This window comes from Bos grunniens, chromosome 12 (genome assembly GCF_055505025.1).
Source record: "Bos grunniens cultivar Pamir isolate PY7600 chromosome 12, Bosgru_T2T1.0, whole genome shotgun sequence".
Lineage (NCBI taxonomy): Eukaryota > Metazoa > Chordata > Mammalia > Artiodactyla > Bovidae > Bos > Bos grunniens.
This window is the reverse complement of record NC_141176.1, coordinates 82,986,547-83,005,647: the sequence shown is the minus strand read 5'-3', so window position 1 is coordinate 83,005,647 and position 19,101 is coordinate 82,986,547. Positions and strand designations below refer to the sequence as shown.

Below are 19,101 nucleotides of genomic sequence, written 5' to 3'. Positions count from 1 at the left end.
GAAAAATTAATTTTTACCCACTTTTGTTTTCTTCCCTATGTTCATTATTTTTTGGTTTACAAATTTGCAAGAAGAAGAAGGAAGGTCAAAAATTATAAGAAAAAGGGAAACAGAAGGAGAACAGTGGATGGAGGGGCTGGATGGAATGCGAGGTGATGCACAGAAGGGTGGGGGCCACGAGGGTGCTGCAGGAGTGGGGGGCGGCCAAGAGGAGACCCCATTCTTGGGTCCAGGTCCAGCTCCTTCAGCCCTCTCTTAGAACCCCTTTCCTGATACCACCCAAGACGTCGTCCAGCCATTGCACCAGTCCTCTCAGGGGGCCATCCTGGCAAAATGTGTGCAGGGCTCTTTAGTCTGGGAGCGGCTCGGGGGGACACGAAGCCTACCTAGAGGAAGGGCTTGCGTGGTGGCAGGGCTCCCTGGCTGTTTGAAATGTGAGGACCTCGCACACGCTCGCCAGGGTCAGGCACCATCTCTGAAGGAGGCAGCTGTTGAAAAAGAGGCTTCAGCCATGTTCTCATTGCTTCGAAAAACTCCCCTGGCGCTTCCTTTGTGGGGAGCATGACGGGGGTTCACGGTTGTGCACCCGTGTGGTTCGGCGGTTTCATTTCCAGACTGTGGTCGAATTCTTGGTTTTGCCAGCTGTGTGACCTTGAGCAAGTCCACTGGAAGGGCCAATATTTGTACACATCTGGGAGGCAGGATGTCTGGTGGAGGAAACTGAGGTCTCGGGGCCTACTTTTAGTGAAAACATCTTTAGTGAGCTCTTATGGGGGTGCAGGGGGCTGAGCGATGGGCAGGAGAGGGATCTGGACATGTGTGGCAGTGTCCTTTGTTCAGCGCCCCACGCCACCCAGCCACCCCAGCACACAAAGTATTACAACAGAGCTCTTGACCCAGTGCAGTGGAGAACTGGGGGAGGGCCAGCACGTTGTCTCTGGGGAGCTGGGAAGACTTCACAGAAGTGCTCTTTAAGCTGCATCTTGCAAAATGGTTAGGAGTTTGTTAGGTACCATAGAGAGGCAGGGGTGACGGCTCATGCACAGCCTTTGCACTGGAGTGTCAGGCCCTGAAACCAGGCAGACAGAGTCCAGCTGCCCAGTGGCCAGGGCACTAGGGGCAGGGCCCCCCCAGGGGCAGGCAGCGTGTTGCTGGGTTTGTGTGGGAATGCCGGCAAGGCTCCTGGTAGCCGGTGCTCCCTCGCACCACGCTGGGAGGAGCATCACCGAGCAGCCCTGGAAGCCGCTGCCTGAATTCCAGTCCCTGGAAATTCCAAGGAGGAAACGGATGTGTTCCTCTCCGAATTTGGGAGTTTGCATTATTAACAGTTTTCCCAGAGATTCTAAGCCAGAAGTTCATGCTGGTTTAATGTTGTTCCTTCCATGGAACCCAAAAGAGCCCATTAAAAAGAAAAAAAAAATTAAGTAAGATGCTGAGAGTGCGTAGTCTTCTGAAGGAAGTCTCCACACCACAAAGCTATGTCAGATGGAACGTTCAGTTTTCTCTGGACTCTTTTTCTGTGTCTGAATCACCAGAGCAACTGGATGGATTGTTTCAAGTCAAAACAAAACCCAAACCAGCTATGTGGCACTATCTAGACAAAAAACAAAAACAAAAAACACCCAGCTTTCTTTTCACTGAGTTCACCTCCTTAGCTAGGTTTTTTGGTGTTTTTTTTTTTTTTTTAAGAAATGTACTTATTTTTAACTTGAAAGATAATTGCTTTACAGTATTGTGTTGGTTTCTGCCATACATCAGCATTAGCTAGATACTTTAACGTTGGGATATAGTCGGTGTTTGGTCTTCTCTGGTGTTCAGTGTATCAACTCTCTTACTGATATAATGAAGGGTATCTGTGAAGTTCCTTCTAGGGCTTAGACTAACCTCTGGGACCACGTCCCATTTTCTCTATGTCTACATGCTGCACACAGTGTGACAGAGAAATTGATTCTGAGCAACCGAGAAGTCTGATGCAGTTGCAGGATTCCCCACTGGGGTCAATAGGTAGGCACAGGTGATCTGAGCCTGGGTGGTTCTTCCTGGTGATGAGAAGCTTTGTCTTTGACTCAGGGTTTGGCAGTGGTACTCCAAGAAGTCTGGTCCCCTCTGCCCTTCCTGAACGTCTGTTCTGATTCCCGAACAAGAACTCGTATTGGAGAAAAACACCCTGAGTTGGCCAAACTCGGCCCTAAGACTGAGCGCAGCTTTCCAGTTCCCGGTGTCCGGCCAAGGGCAGAACGGGGCCAAGACCCAGTGTGTTTGATCTCTTAGCAAATCTGACAGGCTGTTTACAAACATGCGGAAAGGCTGACTTCACTCCTCAGACCTCAGGCAGGACTCTGGTGTCAGGACTGCAGCTTGGCTGCACTCGTAGGGGCCAAAAGAATTGGGGAGAAGGAGATGAAATAGGTGGGGGGGAAAGTGGCTGGTTTTCAAAGCATATGGCGTGTAGTTTTTCAAAGGCTTCAGATTCTTAATTCGCACCTCTCTTGTTACTGTCACTGCAGTAGCCAGTGGCACTTCTTTTTGTTTTGACATTTGACATTATTTTATGCCTTTACTCCTTTTTTCACTTCACAGAAGAACATTTTAATTTTAAAAGAAAAGTGCGTCCGGAACCAGTCCTGCGGCTTTCAGACTAGCTGTCTGGCGTCCAGTCGGGCTCAAGAGGTGTTTGTTGAATGAATAAGTGAATGAATGAAGTGATTCTCTCGAAAAAGTTATGAGGAATCTTTACCTTTAGCAAAGATTGGGTTATTTTTCTTCCAGAAACTCGGAATTATCACTTAAAGTATCCTCTATGGAATCTGATAAGAAAATCAAAAAAGAGGCTTTTGAAGCAAGTCACTAAAAAGCTCTCTGAAAGGGAATGTTCCTTTTTCTCTTGATTCTAATATCGTGCTTAATAAGAGGGCAGTCCCTCCCACCCCCTGCAATGATTGAAAAGCAAGGGGACCCCGATCGGCCAAGGGTCCCCCGGTTAGGGATGGGCTCCGCGCTGGGCAGGCTCAGGTCTCTGGGCTTCGGTCACGGACTCCTGGACCAGGGACGTGCCTGGCGCTAGCAGGGCCCCCAGGGCCTCGTCCCGGCGCCCGGCCGCGGCGCCGACCTGGGAGGAGAGCACAGGGGCCGGCGGGTCCCTGGGGCGGGCGCGAGGGCCCCGCGCAGGTGTCGGGCCTGTGCGCGGGGTGCGGCGGGGGTGCGCGGGGGCCTGGGAGACCCGAGAGAGACGTTATTGTTGCACTGTAACGAGTCTGATTAACATGCTCCTGACACTTTCTCTTAGTTTCTCGGGCTCCTAGCAACAGCGCACAAAGGCGCGGGATTGTCCGGGCTCCGCGGGGACACGGGGCAGCCTTTGATCTGCCACCACTGCAGCGGGGCTGCGCGACGGGCTCGCCGGCTCACTCGCCCACTGCGCGCCCCCGCCCCGCCCGCCGGCCCGACGGCGCAGCCTTGGGAGCGGCCACCGCGTGGGCCGGGCCTCGCCGGCCGGGTCCCGCCGGTCGGGCCCCGCGCCGTGCGCCCGGACCTCAGGCTTCGGGAAGCGCGGGTGGCGGGGACGCGGACTCAGCGCGCTGTGGACCCGCGCGCGCAGGTCCTTCCGACGGGGCAATATGGGCCGCCCTTTCTGTCGCAAGATGCAAACAGTAAAACCTAGCGGGTCGCTTAGAGTGGAAGAAAATCAAAATTTAAAAAAAAAAAAAATGCGTGAGCAACAAACAAATCCTCGAAGATTTTGTAAAACATTAAAAATTGTAAAGAAACATTCTGCAGGCTTCAGCCCGTTTAGCTAAATCTGTGCTCGATCGGAAGGGGCTAACGATGATTTCGGTTTCCTCCTACAAATCACTTTCTTTTCGTCGCTGGCAGCTCTTATAGATTCGTAAGGAAATATGCTGCTAAATAGTTACTGGAATTTAAACCAACTAACCACCACCACCACCATTCGTCACAGAGCAGTAAAAAGCTGCCCGTTCCCACCGCGCCGGCTTTCAGGTACTAAGGTCTTTGCAAGTCATTTATTTTCCATTTTGTTCATTCTCTTAACCCTCACCCCATTCCGATTTAAAATAAAGTGCGGAAAGAAGGACTAAGGTTTTAACATTTTAATGCTGAAGTCTGCCAATTACTTTCCCCCGAAGTTGCAACGCGGAAACTTCGCGGGGATGGATCTCGCGCCGGGAGGACAGTGTCCGCCAGCCTGGGGTTCGGGCTTTGCGGTTACAGAAGGTTCGGTGACCGTCTGCAGCATTAGCAGGCACAAGATCCTGCTGTTACTCTGAGGGCCCCTTTCGTAGCATCAACTGCCTTCCAAGTACCAGAGGTAAAAAGTCAAAATCAAAACGGAAGACACTTAGCTTTCCAAGATAAAAAAAGCAGAATGCCCTTCAAAAGAAAAAACGTGTATTAACTGCTCTCAAGACATCACTAGAAAATTCATCCTCCCTGTTGAAGATCATTTTCCTGACGTCCCAAAGAATTATTAGGGGCTGAGGCGTTCATGATAATAACACGCATGTTTTAGAAGAGAAAAAGAAAACCCTACATGGTCTGTTCCATTTACTCAGCAAAATATGCCAGGCAAGGAGTTACTTTGAAATTCAAACTGGCAGCGGCAAGTCTTGGTTCTAGAAGACACTTTTCCCAGTCAGTCCCTGGAGAAGAGGATATCCAGGCAGCTGGGGATTCAATACTTGTAAATCTGATGTCCAGGAACTTCCCAACTTGTACCTGACTCCGCTGGAGTCCCCCTCACCATTTCAATAAAACATGATTGTACTGATATAATTCTCTATACATTAAAATGAGGTTGTCACAGATTGTCATTAAGACCTCAGAAAAACAATGAAGACATTATTGGGCACCCCCCCTCAGGCAAGGTATTAGGGGATAAAACCATCTACACCACACGGGTCCTATTGAGATTAATGAAAAAATTATGCAAAAAAAATATCTCAATTTCATTTCCCCGTGACGGGGCTTTGCATACATAGTCAGTCTTGCCTTACACCTGATGATTTATTAAACTAATCTGCGGTGATCACCACTGATGTTCTCAACTCAATCTTGTCCTGGCTCATTTTCTAAGTAATTGTTTCTCATTAGTTCTGATAATGTTTTAATAGTGTTACCCATAATTTAGCCCCCAAGAATTAATAACAGGGGGGTAATATGGCAAAGCAGCTTGTGATGAGCTGCATAAAATAGAAACAGGTATGGTTTTTAATTAATCAAATTACTGCAATGTTCTCTTCTGATAGCCAGTCCATGCCTAGATGGGAGGAATTCCCAGGTTGGACGTTGTCATGTGCCAAGGTGGGTGAGCTCACCAGCTCCCATTACCCACCCTGTATGACCTTAACCCACGGAGGCACCAAAGAGAAGTGGGTATGAAAACAGTGGGGATACCTCTAGCCTCCCAACATCTTTGTTCTTCCTTGACCCTGACTCAGCCCTCTTCTGGGTCCCTCATTAAAGTATGTGCTCAGAGAGTGGGGACCTTGGCCCAGAATTTTGAATCGAGTAGGTCCTGGTGTCATGAGCTTACCATGGTTGGGACCCTGGGGTTATGAGAAAGATGATAAATCTGATACTTAGGGAGACTTAAAAAACAAAGTGGTTTTGTTGGAACAAAGTGTGGTTTGAGATGAAGGGTGTGGTGACTAGTCCAATATGGCCCGAAGTCTGGGAACCTGTGATCCCACTGGGGATGGCGGTGGGGAAGACCTCGCCAGGCCCGGCTCTAAGGACCACCTGGAGATCCTGCTGAGATCATTGCTTTTCTCCATGTCTGTATGCCTTTGCCCTGGCCTCTAGGGTCCCTTAGAGTGGGGGCCTTGGCTCTCAAGGACCCCCAGTTTCTAGGAGGTCCACCTATCAGGTCTGGGGGGTGCCTATGTAACAGGGGTGAAAATGAGGATGTCTCCCTTTCATGCTGTCAAAACCTGGGGCTAGGGGGAGGTTAACCTGGACCAGCCTGTGAGGATGGGCAGGGTAGCCGCATTGAAATGGGGGCTGCCTGTAGAAAGAACGAAGAAAGCCTTTTATCACCTTCTTTTGTTTAAGACAGGCTCTGCCTATGCTTCTGAAAACTAAGCTCATGGCATCCGGTCCCATCACTTCATGGCAAATAGATGGGGAAACAAAGGAAACAGTGAGAGACTTTATTTTCTTGGGCTCCAAAATCACTGCAGACGGTGACTGCAGCCGTGAATTTAAAAGACACTTGCTCCTTGGAAGAAAAGCTATGACAAACCTAGACAGCATATTAAAAAGCAGAGATGTTACTTTGCCGACAAAGGTCCGCATAGTCAAGGCTATGGTTTTCCCAGTAGTCATGTATGGATGTGAGAGCTGGACCATAAAGAAGGCTGAGCACCAAAGAATTAATGCTTTTGAACTGTGGTGTTGGAGAAGAGTCTTGAGAGTCCCTTGGACTGCAAGGAGATCCAACCAGTCAATCCTAAAGAAATCAACCCTGACTATTCATTGGAAGGACTGATGCTGAAGCTGAAACTCCAATACTTTGGCCACCTCATGCAAAGAGCCGACTCACTGGAAAAAATCCTGATGCTGGGAAAGATAGAAGGCAAGAGGAAAAGGGGATGACAGAGATGGTTGGATGGCATCACCAATCAATAGGCATGAGTTTGAGCAAACTCCAGGAGATGGTGAAGGACAGGGAAGCCTGGCGTGCTGCAGTCCATGGGATTACAGAGTCGGACACACCTGAACGATTGAACAACAAGTGCTTCTGATATCCTGATGGTGTTATACTGCAGGACAAAATCACAGGAAGCCTCCCTCTGCCTCCAAGCAGTCCTCCTGGATTTCAGTGTTCTGAGAAGCGGGCTCCGGCTGCAGAAAAACCGTGGTTTTTAAACCACAGGTCATGATTTACCCTGCGCACACTGACAGCAGCCTCGGTGGCCACAGCTGCTCAATAGGTTGGGGGGGATGGCTTCTTCCGTGACTGCTGCCCACTGCCACTGTCCGAAGTCCTGAAGCCCAGTTTGGGTCACCGCCAAGTTGGCTGAGACCCCACCTTCATCCTTGCAGCCCCTCTGAGGGAGGAGGAAGCAGGTTCCCACCTTTTTTTTCCCCCAAGTGGACACCAGCCAAGCACATCCCATCTCAGTTAAGAGATGATGTCTCCTCCTGTCCCATGTTGGGAAGAATATTAGTTCATGTCTTAAGCCTGTGTTTCCCAGGACTTAACCAGCCTGGATCGCGTTCCTCCGTGTGTCTGTGGCAACTGCCCTGCCCTGGTGGTGGATGCTGCGTGACTGCTTGTGGGCCTCTCCCACTTCGCTTGGGTTCCATGGTGCCTTTCCTTGTATATAACCGTCAGCCCTACTCCCCTCTCGGGCTTTCTGGAGGAGCTGGAAGAGGTAGGAGAAAAGCAAACCCCTGGTTGGGGCACATGGTAGGGGCCACGTAGTAGATAAAAAGGGCGTAGGAGAAAGTGAAAAATGAAAAAAAAAAAAAAAAAACTGTTTTCTATTTACAAATTTAAATAAACAGAACAGCCTTCCCCGCGGTGTTTGTCTGAGAGTGGCAGCTTTGCTGCTGTGTAGGTCATGAAAAGGTTGGTGTAGAGTTTAAAACTTCCCATTCTGTTAATTTCTTAAAGAACAGTCGTCCGGAGTCTCCACACAAAAGCTCATGATTTAATGAGGAGCAGAAACAAAATCTCTGATTGTTGGTGTTTCAAATTTCATTGGCGTCCTCTGGCAAACACAAGTTGATCCTTCGCGGCTTCAATACCCTTTAGCCTTCAATATAAGAGCACATGCTGAATAGGGAAGAATGGCTGGTTGTTATGTTTATTTACCCTTACTACAAGCTGGGTTAACCTCTTCAAAACAGCTTTACTAAGCCCGTTAACCACACCACCCATATGACCTGTAGCCGCATCTCTAATGTGATGCAAATCTCACAGGGCACCATATGCACCAGCTCGGAGGCATTGTGTCTTCTCAGAGGCTACAAGTTTATTGCTGAGGAGGCCCTGTCCCAGCCGTACATTTACGGCGGGGAGATGGCCTCAATGGCAAACAGTTAAACAGGGAAATAAAGGGAGAGAATAGATGGTCTTGTGTTTCTGCACATTTATATTTTAATTGCTGGTAACAGTTGACCCAAAAGCATTCACCCAGGATGAGGGCTTTCAGAGCCATCACCTAGCACTCTGAGGAGAGGGAGGTTTCATTTTGGGGAAGAGGGTGGAGATGAAAGCAACCAGTTTTGACGATTTATTTTTACAAGGTATCTATATAAACCTGTATGGTCCTTAACTTCTCTATGCCATCTCTGCTGTTTTACCAGGTTACTAGTGAAATAAACACCGTCCCTTCATTGAGTTGTTATTTTTTAAAAGGTTGGCCTTTCTTAAAAATTATTTACGGTGTTGTGTGAACAATGAACAATGTGGGAAACATTTAACATCAGCAGGGTGAAGGGAGTTTACGTATTCAGGAAAAATATGTTTTGTTAAAGACTTAACTTTCACTCACAGCCCATCTCTCCCCACTGTTTTATCTCCCTGCGAAATCAGAAGTCCAAACTTGGAACACATCCATGAACAGTAAAATCACACACTTGGAACCAAAAAGAAGAAAGTCCATTTTTAGAGGAATAACTGGCCCCAGTGAGATTAAAAAAAAAAAAAAATGTGATTAACATGAACTGTAAACGAGGAAAGGCTCCAATCCAGCATACTAAGAAGTTGCCTTGAGTATAATGGTTTGTCTTTAAGAAAAACCACTGTATATGTTCGGCCCACCTGATGAGAGCTTCATTTAGCAGATCATTTTTCCTTGATGGATGTGGCAAGCGTAACAATGTTCTGGGCCTGCTTCAGTAATGGCATGTCGATCATACTCCCTCGGAAAGTAAAGGCTCCCTGGAAGACAGAGAATACAAACTTCCTGAAAGAATGCTCGGAAATTATAGGCTTCCTTTCTGTGCACACTTGTACGACAAGAACATTTCAGATTCCACCTGAATTATACTGACTTTCCTACCCAACTTTTGAGAAAGCCAAAGTAAATTACAGGGGACAGACTTCTTTTCTTCCTCCTAAAGAGGGGGAGGAAAAAAAAAAACCCTTCAGTGTTTTAATGGAGAGGAAAAACCGTCAGACACAAGATACTGGAAACTGTTCATTTAACTCTTGAAATCAAGCAGAAAACAAGGGTGGAAGGAAAATGTAAATACTTCCTTATGTGCTTTTTGAAATATTGCATAGGAGTGTGAAAACAGTAATACACTCTGGCAACTGATTGTTGTTGGGGTAAATAATTGTACGGTCAGGTTAACAGGAGAATGCTTCCTTCTTGCTGTAACCTAATTGCGGGGTTGCACTACCATGTGATGGGAAGACAGAAGGTAGAACTGCACTGGGTAAAAAGAGATCCCTCTGTCTGTCAGTACACATTCCTCAGAAAAGGATTAAAGTGACAGGGGCCGTGAGTCTGTAACAAAGAAATCATAGCTCTGTTGAATGGTGAGCCTGGAAAGAACCTGCAATCTCTTGGTTTATCCCCATTTTACAGACTCACTTTTTTTAAAAAATATATTCTTATTTATGTATTTGGATGCACTGGGTCTTAGTTGTGCTATGTGGGATCTAGTTCCCCGACCAGGGATCAAACCCCGACCCCCTGCATTAGGAGTGTGGAGTCTTAGCCACTGGACCACCAGGGAAGCCCCCCAAGGCTCAGGTTTTTTTTTTTTTAACCTTTTGTAAATACTTATTGAATGTATCACATGATCTCAGTCCTGTTCGAGGTGAGGACTCTGAGGCCCAAGGAAGTTAACTTGATTTTCCAAGGTCACTTCACTAGGAAAAGTTAGAGCTGGGGCTAGTACTCGGGTCTCAGAACCCCAAGCCTTCATTACAGACTCACGTTAAGAGGACAAGGTAGTTTACTTAGTGCCTCAGAGAAAAGAATTAAATGGACAGAAGCAGCATGCCCAGAGTCTGAAGTTAATGTCTCGTTATCCATGTTCTTTTAATCACTTCTTTTTGCCGCTTACAGTCATAGCTCTTCTTTTTTCAAAAATATTCCCTGATGGCTCTGATGGTAAAGAATCTGCCTGCAATGCAGAAGACCTGGGTTCGATCCCTGGGTTGGGAAGATCCCCTGGAGGAGGAAATGGCAACCCACTCCAGTATTCTTGCCTGGGAAATCCCATGGACAGAGGAGCCTGGTGGGCTATAGTCCACCGGGTTGAAAAGAGTCCGACACGACTGAGCAACTAACACTTTCACTTTCACCTTATTTATTTGGCTGTGCCGGGTCTTAGTTTCGGCATTTGAAATCTAGTTCCCTGACCAGGGATGGAATCCCAGGGCCCCCTGCATTGGGAGTGCAGAGTCTTAGCCACTGGACCAGCAGGAAGTTCCATAATCGTAGCTCTTTTTAATTCCTTTTCTTTCTGTTGGTAAGTTTGTGAGTGTGAGCGGGGAGCGGGTGGTCTTTTGGGACCTGGAGGTGGTTGGAGCAATGACAGCCCTCATGAATGGTCCATTTGTATATGTTGTTGTTGTTTATGGCTCAGTCGTGTCTGACTCTTTCTGACCCCACGGACTGCAGCACACCAGGCTCCTCTGTCCTTCACCATCTCCCGGAGCTTGCTCAAGCTCATGTCCATTGAGTCAGTGATGCCATCCAACCATCCCGTCCTCTGTCATCCCCTTCTGCTCCTGCCCTCAGACTTTCCCAGCATCAAGGTCTTTTCTAATGAGTTTGCTCTTTGTGTCAGGTGGCCAAATTATTCGAGCTTCAGTTTCAGCATCAGTTCTTTCAGTGAACATTTAAGGTTGATTTCCTTTAGGACTGACTGGTTTGATCTCTTTGCAGTCCAAGGGACTCTCTATAGAGTTTTCTACAACACCACATTTCTAAAGCACCAATTCTTCAGTGCTCAGCCTTCTTTATGGTCCAACTCTCACACCCATACATGACTACTGGAAAAACCATAGCTTTGACCATACAGACCTTTTTTGGCAATGTAATGACTCTGATTGGTATATACTGCCATTCATATATACTGCCCTCCAGTTGTGGATTTTACAAGTACCACCCCTCAACAGTCAATATTGTCATTTTTCAAGACTTCCGGGATGGTCTCTTGGGCTCCCTGGAAACCCTCACCCCTTATAATAATATAGAGTTATACACAGAATGAAGGTTAAAAAAACTGGCAGGGAATCCTTAGCAGTGACTCTTAAATTTATTTACTGATCAACAATTATAATCATACAATATTGAGAAATATATAACAAAATTATTGGAAGACAATTGCTCTACCATATTGTGTTGGCTTCTGTCATGAAATTTATTTTTTAATCAAGAGAGCGTTAAAAGTCATTAGGATTAGAATCCTCCCCAGTGCCTAGCCTTCTCAGCCTTGGAATGAGAAATCTGATTCAGATGAACACCTGTGTGGCCTAAAACCCTACACCGTGAAGTCATTTTCCAACCTGCCCATCTTACTATTTGTACCCCCAGATTTGGTCTTTGCCTAATTTCATTCAACCTGGAGCTAATTTTGATCATCTCTGTGACCGTGATGAATTTGGTTAGAAGTTGTAAGATACTCTGTGGGTTAGTGTGACAGGTGGAATCAGGGCATGGGGCTCATGCTGCTTTACAAGGCAATCGTCTAGTTTTCTTATTGGTGTAAGTGATGAAGACCAAAGGCCTCCTGGTTATCCGCCTACCAAGTGGATTACGGCCCTGTAAAACAGCACATCTGTCCTGCGAATGCTTAAATAATAGGCTGGAGAGATGAAATTAGCATAGATGCACATGAAATCATAATGCTGCACAGAAAATCAAGGTGATGGCTTTGGGTCTGCGCCATGTTCCCTGAATCTGCTTTGAATTCTGTGTGCACATCAGAGATGCAAAGTATTTCACGTAGTTTCAAGACAGGGAGATCATTTCTCTCTTTTATGGTGGTGGATTTTGTTTGACTACCTTTGTTAAGCTAGAAAACAAAAGTTAACATTTTTCTTCTTTGCGTCCTTCATCTCTGAAAATTGAGGGTTTTAGTGTTAAGAATCAGGCTTCCTAGTATGAATATCCTCCTAGAATATGGTTGGTCTTTTTTGTTTTTTGAGCATACTGGGCAGGCATGTGGGATCTTAGTTCCCTTACCAGGGATTGAACCCGTGCCTCATACAGTAGACATGTGGAATCTTAACCACTGGCCTCCCAGAGAAGCCCATGGTTGGTTTTTTAACACAGGGATCTACAAGGGAAGTTGAATAGTCTGCTGGTCAAGATTCAGAAAACTGAAGACTGTCAAAAGCTATTTGCATTTGTGGGTAGGGTTTGAAACATTCCTTAATGAGTGATTATAGATAAGTTTTGGTTTCACAGCTCAATGCGTTTCTGAGAAATTGGTTGACCATTCTGGAAAGAAGTGGTAGGGCTTCCCTGGTGGCTCGGTGGTGAAGAATCTGCCTGCCAGTGCAGGAGACATGGGTTCAGTCCCTGATCTGGGAAGATCCCACGTGCCAAGGAGCAACGAAATCCAAGCGTCACAACTACTGAGCCTGTGCTCTAGAGCCCAGGAGCCGCCACTACTGAGCCCACTTGCCGCGACTGCTGAAAGCTCTGCAACGAGAAGGCACCGCAATGAAGCCCCACGCACCACGATGAGAGAAAAGCCTGCACAGATCCAGTACAGTTACAAATAAATAAATACATAAAAAGAAGACGGAACTTCCATCAGCTTGAAGAGCTGGGCTATAATTTGGTTTCAAAATGCCTTTAAGAGTCAGAAAGAGAAAGATAAACATCGTATTCTAATGCATATGTACGGAATCTAGAAAAATGGTACTGAAGAATTTATTTACAGGGCAGAATGGAGAAACAGACATAGAGAACAGACTTATGGACATGGGGAGAGGGTGAGATGTATGGAAAGAGTAACATGGAAATTTACATTACCATCTGTAAAATAGATAGCCCATGGGAATTTGCTGTATGGCTCAGGAAACTCAAACAGTGGCTCTGTATCAATCTAGAGGGGTAGGATGGGGCAGGAGGTGGGAGGGAGGTTCAAAAAGGAGGGGATATATGTGTCCCTAAGGCTGATTAATATTGAGGTTTGACAGAAAACAACAAGATTCTGTGAAGCAATTATCCTTCAATAAAAAAATAAATTAATTAAAAAAATGCCTTTAAGTAGTAAGTCATTCATGGTAACCTGGCATGCTGCAGTCCATGGGTTCGCAAAGGGTGAGACATGACTTAGCAGCTGAACAACATTCTTGGTTAAAAACCTTAATAACCATCACTACAGCAAGAAGAAAGAAAGAAAGAAAGTGAAAGTGAAGTCGCTCAGTCGTGTCAAACTCTTTTCGACCCCATGGACTATGGCCCACCAGGCTCCTCTGTCCATGGGATTTTCCAGGCAAGAACTGGAGTGGGTTGCCATATCCTTCTCCAGGGGATCTTCCTGACCCAGGGATTGAACCTGGGTCTCCTGCATTGCAGGCAGATGCTTTATCATCTGAGCCACCAGTGTTTTGGTACAGCAACAATAACAGCTCTAATTTCCTGAGCAGTTCCTAGCCCCGGACTGTGCCGGGCCCTTGACATGCTTTATTCCTGTAACGCTCTCAACAATCCCGTGAAGTAGATACGGTAACCCACGACCATTAACAAATTGTTTTCCTTTTTCAATTGTAGTAAAAACAATTAACCTAAGTTCACCATCTTAACCATTTTTAAGTGTGCGGGCCAGTAGGGTTAGGTAGATTCACTCTGCTGTGCAACAGACCTTGAGAACTTCTTCATCTTGCAAAAGTGAAACTCAGTCCCATCAGACAGCTAGTCCCCATTACCCTTCCTCCATCCCCTGGCCACTCTGATTCTATGAGGATGTATCCATCCCCATATTATAACCAAGGAAACTGAGGCACAAAGAAACTTCTGTGAGTCTGCCCTGTAGCTCTTAAGTACAGAGCTGGGATAACACCTAGCTCTATTTGATGCAAAGTGTGAGCTCCAGGCCCACATTTGTGGGTTGCTCTCTGGGTGGGTTGCCTGGCCACCCAAATCAGAATCATCTGGTGGGGAGGCCGCTTGTTAAAATGCAGACTCTTGGGCTCCATCCGATGAGGTTTCATGCTGAAGGTTTGGGCATTGGCAGGGAGCCCTCTGATGATTTGAATGTTCACTGAAGTTTGAGAAGCTCCATGTTTTAGCTCTCCTGGGTAGCAACAGTTAGGCTGGCTTTGACATGGGTACAACTCCACCTTTGCTCTCAAGAGATGCAGGTGCCATACAATGCAACAAGAATTAGAGAAAAAGCCAGTGTGGTGAGCAAAGAGATCCGATGCCTGGAAAGGCTGCCCTTCTCCCCGGTCAGGACCACGTCTGCCAGTTTGCACTGCTGACTTAGACATGATGCTCTGTACCTAGTGATTCCCCCTAAAGTTTCCCCCCAGTGCCATGCGTTTGCCCCTAGAGCTGCCATGGGGCTTCGGCTCTGTGCACAACAGCTTTTGTTCAGCCATTACCTATTGAGTTATTTGTTGTAATAAATCACTAGTCGGCCACTTTGGCGCATCTTTCTATACACATGTAAACAGCTTCAGCCTCCTGCCAGTGAAGAGCAGTATCACCTTAGCATAGTTGTTATCTGCATAGGAAGGGAAACAATTATTTATTGGGCTGTAGGTTTTCTAACATCTGGGTCATTGCCTGGTGGTGAGATAGGCATTGAAGTAACATGAATGTTATTAGACCCTGATGTTCTTCAAGGGGGGAGAATCTGACTTACAATTTGATGGCAAAAGGACGGGTGACGATGATGCTGACAGCAGTAATCATATGTATGGGAAACAGTCACATATTTTGCATTTCTGGCACTTAGCACTTGCAAACTTTTTTTCTCTGGAGTACTAAAAGAGTAATTTGCTAGCATCCATAAATGAATCTTCTTCTTTCCCTGCTCACTGTATTTTCCAATAACTTCTTCGGGCATTCAGGGAGTTCTCTTTGGCACATTCCCATGATGGCATTGCTTACGTCAGAATTAACAATAATATTTGAGCTCAGTTGTTACAGTCCTTTTTTCAGAGTAACATTTTCTTTTTTCCTCTATGATGCTGTCTCTTTTTTTAAATTAACTTTTATTGGAGCTGAGTTGCTCTACAATGCTGTGATGCCTTCTATCGTAAGACTTAGCCTAAGTCTTATGCCCAGTGAATTACTTACCTCACTATGGTTCCTAGTGAATTCCTACAACTTTTAGTCAGCGTTGACCACTATGAAATTTGTGGTCTTGCTTGTGTCCTTTTTTTGCTAAAATCTCTTAGGCCCAGCCCTGACGTCCTGTCACATAGCTCTTCCTTACTCCCAAACTTAACTGTTCCTGATACCCCTCAATGGGGGAAACGATGCTCTCACAGACACTGATGGGCACTGTTTCCTTCTTTCCTCCCCCAGCTTTCATCCTATCACACACTTGGAGTCCTTGGACAGGTCCTAGGATGGCCTGGATCCCCTCACAATTTGGTTAATGGGTAAGGATTTGAGCTTGGGTGTACCAGGCACCCGACGTTCAGTGGGGAGGCTGTCAGCCCCCAGGCTGGCTAGCAGGGGTCTCACTGAAAGAGTGCTGGGACATTCACAGGGGAGCTGCGTCTTCCTAACTGGGACCATGAGGTTATTTTTCTAGGATATCAGATAAGATCATCCACTTCTTTAAGCCTTGCTTTGTCTCCCTTTGGACTTACAGAATCAAGAGCAACCTCCTTAGCACTTGTGATGAGACCACACCCTGCCTCTGCTCTCGGCTTTGTCTCCTGCCAGTCCACACACACACACCCAGGCTCACGTGCACCCCTCCCACAGGCTCTGCTCTCTGATGTGATGGTCCTTTCCCTGTCTGTCTGGCAAACTGCTGCTTATACTTCAAGATGACAGAAAGATGTCATGTCTGTGAAGCATTTCTAGACTTCCCTGGTTGGGCTCATTTCTCTCCTTCCTTCCCTCACACCCCCTCTTGTCATAACCCTTGTCACGCTCTACTATGGAGAAGGAGATGGCAACCCACTCCAGTGCTCTTGCCTGGAGAATCCCAGGGACAGAGGAGCCTGGTGGGCTGCTGTCTATTGGGTCGCAGGAAATGGTAACCTACTCCAGTGTTCTTGCCTGGAGAATCCCAGGGACAGAGGAGCCTGGTGGGCTGCCGTCTATTGGGCAGGGTTGGACACGACTGAATTGCCTTAGCAGCAGCAGCGGCACACTCTACTGTAACTATTTGTTTACAGTGCCTTCTTTCTCACTGGGAAGCCCTTGAAAACAGGGTCTCCTATATCTTTGAGTCCCCAGCATCCAAAACAAGGTTTTGAGTGAAGCTTGGCTCTTCTGTGGGGAGAATGACTTGGGAAGACAGGATCAACCTTACCTTTCTGCTCTCCTTTATCTGCAAGTGTCTTTGTTCCATGTGATCCTTCCCTGGCCTGGTCATACTCCCTGGTGAGTTGGCTGAGCCTCCAGTAGAACGCAGGGATAGACCAAAACAAATGCGATGCTGGGTTGGGGTCAGGTTAACTCGTGCAAATGACCTACCATTAAAAGTGCAAGCGAGTCCATCTGTAAGTGGTGCTTAAGGGATTAGAAGCTACAGAAAGAGCCATCAAATGGGGTGGTTTGGCCTGGGAAGGGCTGTGGGGGAAACGGAACTTTGAAGGTCAGCTTTAGAAGGTTAGGGATGCCCACTGAAGGTCAAGAGAGGAGTGGGAGAAGTGGAGCAGTGCATCCAGATGTGTGAGTGGGGTTGGCCTTCTGTGTCCTCTGCTCCCTGTGCCTCTGGTCACCAGTGACTCAACAGATCAAGCAATATGAAGGACCGCAGTATAAGCTAACTGGCTCAGTCTACTGATGAAGGGGTTTCTCCAGGGCCTGAGGAGCCAGAGCCTACTCTCACACCAGTGAAAGCCATCCGGAAGAGGGATAACAGACTTCCCCCAGGACAAAGCACAGGGGACTCAGTCTCTGCTTGATGCAGTGAGACTGCAACCCACAGGACTCCCTCTGTTCTCTCTGCCTGCCCTGGCAGACCCAAGACTCACTCATCCCTGGACCCCAAGGGGAGGAAGTTAAAGCACTTTTTTCCTTTATTCTGAGTAATTTTCCCTCTGTTCTACGATAGTCTGGGGATCCAACAATTTGATTTACAGATACAAAGGTAAATCTTTGTATCTGTAAAAAATATATATCTTTTTAAAGGAACTCCTTGGTGGCTCAGATGGTGAATAATCTGCCTGCAATGCCGGAGACCTGGATTCCCCCTGGGTCAGGAGGATCCCCTGGAGAAGGGAATGGCAACCCACTCCAGTATTCTTGCCCGGAGAATTCCATAGACAGAGTAGCCTGGGGGGTTACAGTCCATGGGGTCACAAACATGAGTAGGACAGGACTAGAATCTAGGGTTTTTCACCCCAAATCTCAAACTCTTCCCACTAATCAGTATACTACAAACTATGACTGGTAACTATGGTACCTAAGATGATTATAGAAAAATTAATGTCCAAAAATTTAATATACATTATTTTACATATACTGTATTTTAAAATTTTATTTAGATGTGACATAAAAAATGTCTAAACTGTTATTTCAGAGATATCATTACTTGAAATGAGGCTGAAAAGATTAATGCTATACAGAGAAGGTCCAGATAAACAAATATATGAAAACATGATCTTAATAACTGACTTGGGAACCACTGAAATACAATGTGCTTTCATTCAGAGTTCCCACTTGGAAGCTCTCAACAATAATTATTATGACGGCAGAAACACCAAAGGATATTTTCAGTGAGAAAAAAATTCAATAATAAAAATGTGAATGACATTTTAAGTCCTCAAAATACCTGAAGCATTTGTAAGAAGGATTAAAGGAGGTGACATTTGATCCTTATATGTGCTTCTGAATATCAGTAACCCTTTGTGTTATGGATAAACATCTTTTAAAACTGCCATGGGCAATGAAAGAATACTATTGAAGACTTGGGAAATAGAAAACATGTTTTTCTTTTTTTAAACACTTTAAATTGGAGTGCTTATTTGATAGGTATTTTAATATTTTGAATTAAAATTCAATGGCCATTTACTCCTATGACCAGAGAATTTGCAGATGCTCATTTATCTCCACCTGAAATTTCTAAAAGCCCAACTGAAGTCATTCAACATGGGCAGTTCACATTGGGCTAGTCTGTCATTACTGCTGGCACCGAGATTCTGAGGGGTGATGTTCCTTAGCATTTGATGGGGAGGCCCTTTAAATAATTCGTAAGAATGTTAACAGTTGGAATATTTGAAGGGGGTTCATTTTGTGCCTGATTGGGGAATACAGTGACCATGCAGGACTGTGGAACTGCTGCAAGAGGATCCCTTCTGCCCCTGCCTCGGAGCATGGCCTCAGAGGGGGGTGTCCGGAGCTGGGAATCCTGCACCCTGAGCAGCCTGTCAGGTCTATCTTCTGTGTTCTAAATGGTGGAAAAGCGTGGAGAAGCTCTGTCCTTAGCCTTCCCAGCCTCCCTCCTGTCTTTTCCCCTGGAGCTGTCTGGCTTGAAGAGCATAGAACCCTCCTTGGAGAGTGGGATGAAGGGGTTTGTATGCCCCCACTGCAGGTCCACAGCCAGGTCAGTGCTGCCCAAGAGGGTGTGCGGGTTGTCCATTCAAGTGGCCCTTCTGTGACTTTCCACCAAACAGCAATGGGCAGCTGCCCGGGTGAGCACATTCTCAGTGGAACTCAGGAGCCTGCAGCTGAAACAAACAGCCATGCACAAAGAGTGGCTAGGAATATGGGCTTTCTGCTCAGCTCCACCGGAATTTTTTTTTTTCCTGCACTGGGTCTGTGTTGCAGCGCACAGGCTCTTCCTTGCAGTGTGGGGGCTTTCTCTAGTGGCCCGCAGCAGAGGCGACTCTCAAGTTTCGGGGCCCTGGCTGTAGAGCATGTAGGCTTCAGTAGCTGTGGCCCGTGGGCTGAGTTGCCTTGCAGCAGCATGTGGGATCTTCCCCGATCAGGGACTGAACCTGTGTCCCCTGCACTGGCAGTGCGT

At 46.6% G+C, this 19,101-nt stretch overlaps 1 protein-coding gene across 20 annotated transcripts in view; it reads right to left on the bottom strand.

Moving 5' to 3' along the window:
• The window catches only part of CLYBL (citramalyl-CoA lyase), a 257,987-nt gene that overhangs the window by 21,762 nt on the left and 217,124 nt on the right, over nucleotides 1-19,101 (bottom strand). For 7 of the 20 annotated variants that reach the window (XR_015138435.1, XR_015138434.1, XM_086330434.1 and 4 more), the window contains one exon: nucleotides 8,789-8,908. Coding sequence is in view for 18 of the 20 variants with exons in the window: in XM_086330434.1 (XP_086186560.1) it covers nucleotides 8,813-8,908 (96 nt within the window). In the remaining 2 variants the exon portion in view is untranslated. Of the gene's footprint in view, nucleotides 1-1,660; nucleotides 2,808-6,153; nucleotides 7,799-8,099; nucleotides 8,909-19,101 lie in introns of those variants that run through there. The other 13 variants (XM_086330443.1, XM_086330432.1, XM_086330438.1 and 10 more) reach the window with 5 other exon arrangements.